At 33.6% G+C, this 10,617-nt stretch overlaps 1 protein-coding gene and 2 long non-coding RNA genes across 3 annotated transcripts in view; 1 reads left to right on the top strand and 2 right to left on the bottom strand.

Annotated features, from left to right (window-relative positions):
* Nucleotides 1–3,060, bottom strand: part of LOC140958347 (uncharacterized) — a 6,391-nt gene extending 3,331 nt beyond the window's left edge. Inside the window, exons 1-2 of the long non-coding RNA XR_012171769.1 lie at nt 2,863–3,060; nt 2,630–2,692 (exon numbers count right to left, since the gene is read on the bottom strand). This is a non-coding gene — a long non-coding RNA (uncharacterized lncRNA). The remainder of the gene's footprint in view (nt 1–2,629; nt 2,693–2,862) is intronic.
* The window catches only part of LOC140958345 (protein EDS1B-like), a 7,407-nt gene extending 2,590 nt beyond the window's left edge, over nt 1–4,817 (top strand). The window contains exons 2-3 of the mRNA XM_073415761.1: nt 2,975–3,751; nt 3,975–4,817. Of these exons, the coding sequence (XP_073271862.1) occupies nt 2,975–3,751; nt 3,975–4,679 (1,482 nt within the window). The 3' untranslated portion in view covers nt 4,680–4,817. The remainder of the gene's footprint in view (nt 1–2,974; nt 3,752–3,974) is intronic.
* On the bottom strand, nt 3,342–8,049 carry LOC140958346 (uncharacterized). The gene is made up of 4 exons (XR_012171768.1): nt 7,942–8,049; nt 5,161–5,779; nt 3,670–3,806; nt 3,342–3,559 (listed from the first exon to the last, which is right to left on the bottom strand). It is a non-coding gene; the product is annotated as an uncharacterized lncRNA (long non-coding RNA).
* Between the last annotated feature and the right edge of the window lie 2,568 nt (nt 8,050–10,617).

Genomic DNA, 10,617 nt, shown 5'->3' with positions numbered 1-10,617 from the left:
GCTTACAAAATATTAAAAATGATGAAATGTTTCTTCGTTTTTAGCTTATCATCNAAGATAATATCAAGTAGATTTTTTGTGTACGATTTTGTTCTACTTAAATGATTATGCATGATTCTAAATTTTAATTGATCAGAAGTTAACGTATGTTTTGTCGTTGCCAGATATATTTTGTCAACGGTCTAATATTTTTCTTTGATTTAAGGAAAATTATGTGACTTCGTATTATATTTTTATTTCTTAAGGTTTTATTAAAGGATTTTTCATGATGATTTTGAGGCACCATTTTTTACTTTGTGTGTTTTTTTAAAAAGTAAAATATTTATGAAACCATGACGTTAGTAAGACGCCTTCTCTTTATTTGAAAAAAGTATTGAAAAATTTATAAAAATTTTGAATAATATGAGTTAGTATTTAATTTGATAGTGATTTATGCTTTTTGTTGTTCGTATATACTTCAATTTCTTTGTTATTGTACTAACTAAATTATTTTTGAACTTTGAGTTATCATTTTTTTTATGGAGGTTGTTTGTGTCATGAATTTTTTAAATTCATTTTGTTTAGTATTGTTGGCGACAATTGATTTTTCTGATATTCTATTATTTGTCTTGTTGTTTATATGAAAATATGTATGAGGGTACACCAATCAAAGCCACATATTTTGGGTCTTATGTTCTACGAAGAGGGTAATATATGATTTCTGTTAATTATATAATTTATTGGTTCTTCATACATGTAGTTAAGAAATGAATCAAATTTTGAACAAAAAATTTATGACAAACATAATGGATGAAAAAAACATGTTAAAAAAAATAATGTTGCATATTACTATGCCCCTATTTCTGTATGATATAATTCAAACACATTTTTTTAGATATTTGAAATTAGGTCTAACTAAATGACATAAAACATATACATATATATTTGAAGGCGTATTTAAAGCAAAATATTAAGATCAAGAATGATTCATATTTAAATTTCAACGCAGCACAATGAAGAAGAAATTGAAAAATTATATGTGTAAACCTTTAAGGGTTATATAGTGATTATGTTGCTACTTCATTGTTTGCAACATATTGATGCCATATAAAATATCAATATTTCTCAAAGAATAAACAAAAAGAAAAAATTCTTCATTCAGAAAAATAAATACATGAAAAAAAATTGTGTATAATTCTCATTCTATTTTTAATGGTTTGAGAACAATTCTAAAGCTTTGTGGACACAATATATCAATTTTGTGCATTTTTAATAAATTGAGACATTGAGCAGGTTGCACTTTATTTCTTCCAATATTATATCGATAGATTTCGAGGTGGCTAAGAGTTTGTTTTTGTCTATTTTTTTAGTTAAAGTGGCTAAAAAACTAATTCATGAGATATATTATGGTAACATAGAGAACTACTCGCCAAATAAATTTAGTCAGCCGAATAGTGAAATTCAAATTGAATTATACAATATTTCATCAAATTAATTTTGTCTATTATAAGATGCTCATGAAATCTAAACAGTTGTATTATTAGATGAGATATTGAATAAGACAAATACTTTGATATATATATTTGAATGATATCTCATATACATATCTTAATTACGTTATCCGTGTCCTTCTCAAGAGTTTTAAAATACAATAATTAATTTTGTATGTCGTTCCACAATATATAAAATATTATAAAACAAAATGTAAACTCGATAGAATAAAATTTGTTTTGTTTATGAGATTGAAACTATATCATCTCCATGATATGATGGACGCAATCATTGTTCCAAATCTTCTAAAAATGACGAAAGAAATGACTTTCTTGAATTGCGTCAAATTAAACGATGACACAGTACTAAGATATAGTCATTTGAAAAGATTTTCAAGTTTTTTTCTCACATTGATTGAGAAATAATCGTTAAAAATTTATTAAATTGATAATATTTATACTAAATATATAAAAATGATATTTCAAATATCCCGATGTTTGAAGAAATTACAGCACCATTCATTGGTTATGTTGTTGAAGAATATATAGGTTATACATACTTTTAGTCACAAGTAAAAACCAATCACGACTAAAAACAACATTTATTCTTATGAGTTATAGTTGATGATTGTCAAAAACTGAAAAATCATTCAACAATAAAATAAATATTTGGAAAATAAGATTACTGGATAAAAACAATGTAGAAAACCGAAAAAACGTCCTGATAGGGAAGTAAACTACGAGCATGTCAGATCCCAGATGAAGATTTTAAATAACATAATAGATGTTTAAGACGATCATATACTTGCTGAGTATATCAAAATGGTTATATGTATATTATAACAAACTACGACAAAGAGTTGTAGAGTTATCAAAATCAACCAAGAAGTATATTGAAAAGTATGTTATGTGGATTAGATAACTTCTCCGATTCATATACCGTCTATGGTCATGATTTTTGATTTTGTGGTTTGGTTTGTTGCAATTAATAAATGCTATTAGCCATATTTTAATTCATTTAAATATTATCAAAATTTCGTACTTATATTTTCAGCAATTTAGTTGCTCACGTGCAACGCACGTGCACTTTTCTAGTTAATATAAATATACAAGAAAATTATTATTTCCTCGTTGACATTAAATATACACAAGTCATTTACCTCTTTTATTCCCGGTATGTGCTCCAATTTACATGATTTCCCCGTCGTATGGAAATGCCGTATCTACAATAATGGGAAATCGAGTTTTTAATCTCATTTAAAAGTATGTGGATATTCATGTTTCAACCATAGAAACAATTGAAACGATTTCCTAAGAAATAAACCAGTTAATTGCTTTACATATAAAATGAATATATTTCAAAAGAAATACACTAGTTTGATGCTATGCATACCTCAAAAGTGTGGTATTCAAGTACTTTGCATCAGAAGTTTTTTTCTGTACGAATGTTTATCTTGCCTTAGCAAGTTGGAAATGTAAATGATTGATCTTAAACGGAATCTCAGGTGGAGAAAACGATATCAGAGAGAAAACGTGTCATCTTTGCGGGGCACTCCTCCGGCGGTGCAGTGGCTATCTTTGCTGCCATTTGGTTCTTTGAGAAATATATTAGACCAAATCATTACAGAATCTCTCCTTTCTGTGTAACGTTTGGATCCCCTCTTGTCAGTAACCATATCTTTTCACATGCTCTCAGGCGAGAGAATTGGGCTCGTTATTTCATACATTTTGTGATGAAATATGACATTGTCCCTCGAATAATCCTTTCCCCTCTTTCATCCATTGAACATGGGCTCAAACACATACTAGACTTTATGAACCCAAAATCCCAATGTTTTCAGCACGAATCAATTGGAAAATCCGATGGTGCATCAACTTTCTTGTTTTCTGTCATTAGAAATGCCTTATCTGTTACAAGTCACGCTGCCTGTAATCTCAAGGGATGCACAAATTTGTTAGTAGAAACCATATCCAGTATCATAGAACTGAGCCCTTATAGCCCGTTTGGAATCTATGTATTCTGCATCGGGAATGGAAAACTAGTGGTTCTTAACAATCCGGATGCTGTCCTGCAACTGCTCTTCTTCTGCCTGCAGTTGAATTCAGAAACAATAAATTCAGATTTTGTCTACCAAATGTTTCAAGATCATCTGTGCTACGATAATGAATTGCAAGAGAGCTTAAACATGCAAGATGTTACCTATCTGGAAAACTTGAGAGATCTCCCTTTGTCTTCTGATGCCAGGACAAGTGATGCAGCAGCCCTAAATGATCTTGGTCTGGTATGTCCTCATTACTCCAAACACACAGACTCACTACGAGTGTGTTCATTTCAATCTAGGATCACAGATAGACACATTTATAAATTAGTCTAATCCTTTTCAGTTATATGTTCAGCCAGATTAGGTTATTGTGTCACTTGAGTACTTCAGCTATGGCGTAGAGTTGGTAAAATCTTGAATAATTTGCACGTTTTAACTGGTTGGTGTTATGACTTACTGTCAGACCACTAGAGCTCGATTGTGTCTTCGGGCAGCTGGTGAGTTGGAGAAGCAGAAACTGGAAAACCAGGAAAAGCTAGATTCCAAGAAAGACATAATCAGGGAAGCACTAAAAAGAATACAAGAATACCAAACCAGCTGTGAAATTCGCAAGGTTGGTTATTATGATGCCTTCAAAATCCAGAGAGACACAAATGATTTCAACGCCAACATCAAGAGGCTAGAGCTAGCAGGAATATGGGATGAGTTGATGGAAATGATTAAAAGATATGAACTCCCTGATGGATTCGAGGGTCGTAAAGAGTGGATAGAATTAGGAACTGTGTTTAGACGACTGGTGGAGCCCCTAGACATTGCAAATTACTATAGGCACTCAAAGAATGAAGATACAGGGCCTTATATGGTAAAGGCTAGGCCAAAACGGTACAGATTCACGCAGAAATGGCGAGCACATGCAGAGAGCATGACCATTGAATCAAGCTCAGAGACAACTTTCTGGGCTGAGGTTGAGGAGCTGAGAGTTAAGCCATTTGCTGATGTGAAGGATAAAGTTTTGAGGTTAGAGGAAAATGTAGCGACTTGGGTTCGAAATAGATTGCTTGGAAAAGATGTTTTCTTGGATGAATCTACTTTCACGAAGTGGTGGAAAACACTCCCTTCGGAGCACATATCAAGATCTTGCATTGCCGGATACATATTATTTAGCTGATGATTCGGAAGTCGGAACCTATATTTGTACAACATGATTTTCTTTAGTACCTTGCCGCAATGAAAAGTCAGTTTTCAGCACCCGTTTCACCAGGTGTAATGGGACAAAATCCTGTCTATTCCTGTATTCCATGACATCGGACAATGTTTCACTTAATATTCTTGATCAGCGATTAAGGTTGGAATCTTAAAAATTACTCAATACCAGGCACCAATGTACAAAAAGCCAGTCCACGCATCTAAACCTGAGGACAAATCATTTTATCCAGGAACACTATACTCTGATTTTTTTTTTCAATCCAGAACCATTATGTAAATGATAACTCGCCAATAAGCAGAAGCTCTAATGACAGCTAGGATCGTATAGATTAGCTAAGTTGAATTAGTGTTCACATTTATTAAAAAACAACAGATTCTGCCGTGTAAATGCATAAGGCAAATTGCTGTAAATGCAGTCATTACATATCGAAATGAATATTTACCTGTCAACCAGACATCATTAATAAGCGATCTGATTGATTCTCATGTCACATGTAAAACTCAGTAGCAGCAAGAACAACCAGAGAGTCAGCAGGGTTAATATCTGAAACATCTTTACAAGGTTGACAAACATCCAACAACATGGTTAAACCTTCAATGCAGGATGAACCTGTCTCTATGCTCATTTAAGTATTTCATGAGCGAGACGCTTCTAAATTTAGGAATTTGAAGAAGAGTATGATGCATCTTCTACGTTATGAAACCAATTTGTGATCATTCTAGTAATAAGAAACAAAGCATATTAAAAACATTCCAACCTCTGTCCATAATAGAACTGATAAAAGAGAAGCTCATATATTATGAGCTAGAAATTACCACAATGATACGCCATTTGTGACGCCCATAATGGGGTTCCTCTAGCAATTTGGATTAAACTTTTTTACAAAACGATATGAATATGAAGCAGCTGCTACCCAAATCCATCCATATGAATGTGAAGCCATTGGTACATTGATTCAGCGCCTAAAGTCAATGCTTGTGTGGGTCCGTGGGCCAAAGGCATAACATGTATGATAGATCAGAAAATTTCCTGTCATAGGCTCATAGCTTAGGGACAGCCACCTTGATGAAAAAAAATGAAGAAGATGCAAGAAGTTAGTCCAAATACAATTCAAATTGTCGGTTATCACCCCTAGATGTCGACCATAATGTTCAGAACACTAAAAGTAATCACATTCATCTGACTAATGATTCCATGAATGGTTTAACACAGTCCAAATTTAATGAAAAAAATTATATTAAATATCGTGCACGAGCCTATGCAACACATTCCCTAGTCCCTAACCTGGCCTGTATAATGTTTGCAATCTAAAATAACGATTATCAAACAAAGATATATATTTGTCTAGTTTTGTATATATTGTGTCGAACATTTTCATATATTTTCATATCACATGGTAATCATGTGGAATTATCACACATTCTAAGTCAAAAATTAAGCCTACGTCAAGTGAACATAATATAGACACCGACTCCAAGAACAAGAAATTTTTTTTTAAATTTACTCGAAGATATGTGAACTTATCAAAAAGATATCATTCAATTGTATCACTAAAAAGTGTATGATATATATTTATGGAGGAACATAATACCATCGAATAGAATGTTCATATATCTCTATACCCAATATGGTACAGCATAACATGTTGAAGAAAAGTTATGCACTTTATTTCTACATCTCCTTATCTCTTTACCAAACACCATACAGCATAATCAATCTGAGAGTTAGATCGATTCTCCTATGCTTCAAAACCACATTTCTATACAAATATATTAAGGTGTTAAAAAACAGCCTAAGAGTTAAACACACAAAAAGAAACCCAATATACTAGTTCACTAAACAAGGCTCTTCCTAAGACCTAATCATTATGCTACAAGACCGGATCAATGGAAATGACAAGCCAGCTCTGTCCAGTATTTCCTCTCCTTTAATGGGGTTGAAGCGATATTGCTTCCTGCTGCCTGGACAACTCCCATCTTCCTCAAGAATTCTCTTGTGACAAACGGGGCAGTGCATGAATCCATATGAACATGGAAGAAAGCTTGAGTTTGCGCAGTATAAATCCTCATAGCATATTGGACATGATGTGGGAACTGGCACAACTTTCTTAGGGTCCCAAGCAGACATTCCTCGGAATATGTGTTAGCCAAAATGCTTAAATCGAAAATATGAAGGCCACAAATAAAGAACAGTGAATAACAGCAATTTCATGTAAGTAAAGACAAAACACCAAACGAAATAAGTATACTATTGAAAATATAAAAATCGTGTACATAAGAACAACAAGAAACAGTAAATCAAACCGAGGACTGTAACAAGTACAGTTTGTTTAAAACATATTTGTTCTCTCTTATAAGTGCTTCGAGAATTAAGCCGAACGACTGTTTCCCAGGATACAACGGGCAGATCTGTAGCAATGTAGCACAAATCACCACACTGACGAACAAAATCAGTACCTGAACTTCACCAACAGATCAAGTGGGAACCACAAACAGCTTGCGCGGGCTATAAGCAGGAGAAAGAACGTATGAATGGGGACAGGGTGGACGTTTTTTGTGTGTTTTCGAGCTTAGCACATCCTCTATTTATATAGGCTGATTGCATCTATAAGAAAGGCCAAAGGTTGTTATCAATAGGCAGACATATGAAGCACCAACAACCAACCAGATGGAGCACCAACAGTCAGACATGTGGAAGGTCTCACGGGACATGTGGAAGGTCTCTTCCGGAAAAAATTTCAAAAAAAAAAAAAGAAAAGGTGAAAAGCATAATATCAATGTTCTCCATGCCCGGAATTTTACTGGAGCACTCGGCACAGCCATGCCTGCATCTTCTGGATTTTAATTTGAAACATAAGCCCGTGATGATGACTGGTTTGATGGGCCTAACTGAGAATCAGATTGAGTTGCATTTCCGTGCTTCTCTGGAGAAGATGAAGTATGCCCCGAGTGACATTTACCAGCACGTCCATTTAACTAAGGCCTCCTCACTCTCAACACCCTTGAACTTCATTGAAAGCGTTGTGATTACAGGGAAAAAACTTTAACACAAACAACAACAAAAATAAAGTCTGATAAAACATGAAAATCTTGCATACAACTACATGGTTCTCAGGCAATCAAAAATAAATTGGTTTTAGATATACACAACCACATAGATGCAAACGCGCGTATTAAAAGTAGAGCAGTGGCTTTCACAATATAGAGCAGGATTTTTCACAAACCTTGACAAAGCCGTTGCTGTCGAGGAGCATCAAGCTTCCACTGCTTCAATTTTGGGGAACGGTTCACCTACGGTAAGAAGAAAATAAAATCCCGAGAAAAAAACAGATTTCTAACTAGCCGTCAGATTTTATTTTAAAAATAAATTGTTAAAATAATTGAATAAATAGTTAAATTGTATTTGGCAGCATGTATTTTACAAATAGTTATATAGGTCTCTTATCGACTTTTTGTCATTTATGTTATTAAATTTTAATTTTTGTTAATTATTTTGTTTTACTGTTTGAGCTCGAATCGTGAAAATATTAACATGTTTTATATTGGCTTGAAAAGCTCGAAAATATTTGTAGCATAATTTTAGATTTTAAAATTTGTATTTATTTGAACAAAAATACCATTAAATTATAATTAAAAAATTAAATATATAGTTATTCGAGTAGCTCGTGGCGGAAAAAATTAAAACTCGAACTCGACTGGAGTTTTGACAGATCCATCCTTAGTCTAGTGCTTTATTAACGTTTCCGTATAAAAGATGACTAAAATTACAAAACAAATTACTAAAAACACAAAATTTGAAAGATATCAGAGCCACACTCAATTTTGACAATATAGAAAACTAAATTTACAAAGCGACAAATATATAGATTAAAATTATAATTTTCGCTAACTATATTCCATGCACAGTATATAGTTTTGCCACTACATGTTACTCGTATGCCACCACAAACACTTATAGTGAACACTGAAATTTGATCATCTCAAGATATGCCTCAAAATTCATACTATTTTACTAATGTTTACGTAGGATCTTGTTGTTTGTCACACATTATAAAATATTATGGATCGTGGTAATGTTGTCAGACAAATATTTTAAATCTTACAACAACTCAAACGTCATGTTTCGACTGCTCTCTCAATAAAGACAATCTATACACCCAACATTCGAGTTTATAAGCCAATAATTTGTTGTTCTCAAAAGCAAATAGCATTTTTCACTAGTTAACATCCAACTCAAATATGACAAAAACTTATGTGAGACGGTCTCACGGGTCGTATTTGTGAGACAGATCTTTTATTTGAGTCATCTATGAAAAAATATTACTTTTTATGCTAAGAGTATTATCTTTTATTGTGAATATGGGTAGGGTTGACCCCTAAGATCCGTGAGACGGTCTCACAGATTAAGATCCATGAGACGGTCTTAGATGAGACCCACTCCTCAAATATTATGATCCAAGAACTCAAGATTTACCCCACTTTAGCCCCCAGAATCCTTTGATATAGGTCCCATTCCACGCCACTTATGATCATGGAATGTTTGTACAAATGATAGGATTCCAAAGTCCCTGATTCTAAGATCTTGTCCCCTTTTCTAATGGAAACAATAGGTATTATTGGATCTATGTCTTTTTATATTCTCCTCCATGTTCTATGTCACAACATTCAATGACCCGGACACCATTAACGTACCAGCAAGACCATAGCTTTGGAAACAAAAAATTGTATTTTTATTTTACAGAGTTAATCTGTGAAGACCCGGACGCTAATCATTTTCTTAATCGTCTTTGGGATTTAATTATCAATTAAGATAAACAGGGTCTAAAAATTTTTCTTTTTAGAATGCAAGTGCGGAACGTAATGGAATGAACTAATATACATCTCAGTATAAAAGTACAATAATGTACTACAATCATTCAAACTCAACTAAGGTTTAACTACTAAATGTCACGTGTCAAACCCTATCTACACCAAGTCCGGAATCACCACGCTAAACTCGTCTTCTCTCATCATCTTTTTGACCCCGATCCTGTCCCACCTGTTGTCATGCACACATACAAACAAGACAACAGCCGGATACTCCGGTGAGAATAAATCCCAGTATAAATAATGTATACATGCAATCATATAACTGATATAAAGCATGAATTAAAACTTATCACATGTAGCATAATCAAACAACATGTATCGTTACTAGACTGTAAATAAAACATGAATCGAAATCTACGAAACATAAATCAATACAAGTCTGTAATTCAAGTTCTTGACTCGACATCTAAAACTCGTCTCATCTCTCATATAATCTAGGGATCCCGGTGAATAAGAACGTAACAAGTCTCCCACCTACTACTACCAGTCGCGGTGGCGGCACGTTCTTATTTACGGACTTTGGCTCTCGCTATATCGAATATCTATGATAAGAGAGACTCTACTCATAATCACGTCGATATGACCAAACGTCCGGTGTCTTGGAGTATCTACCAAGACTATGCCTATTCTGACAAAGTGCAATGGGTCAATAGTCTAACCCCTCTGTCAGCGACTCTTACTGAATAATTATATGTTCTCTACTTTCTAAATCAACAACATAAACGTAATCATTTAAAACACAAAGGTATATAAAATAAAACAACACCATACAAGTATGTGGTTTAGGGAAACTTGAGTTAACTCTGACTCAAGTCGATCTCCCAGTTAACATCGATTTATACCTTTATCTTCCCTGTCTGACAAAGACGAAGTCTCGTATTTCAATCTGTCCATATTCAATCTTACAATCCAAATCTGAAATGGCAATGTATAGATGTATTCTATTAAGATACAATTCAAAACAAGCCTCGTACATATCATTATTCAATCTCGGTACATTTTGACGGCATAACGGTGTAATCTTTCCATAC

The sequence above is a fragment of the Primulina huaijiensis genome, chromosome 15, assembly GCF_012295235.1.
Source record: "Primulina huaijiensis isolate GDHJ02 chromosome 15, ASM1229523v2, whole genome shotgun sequence".
Lineage (NCBI taxonomy): Eukaryota > Viridiplantae > Streptophyta > Magnoliopsida > Lamiales > Gesneriaceae > Primulina > Primulina huaijiensis.
This window is presented reverse-complemented; position numbering and strand designations above follow the sequence as displayed.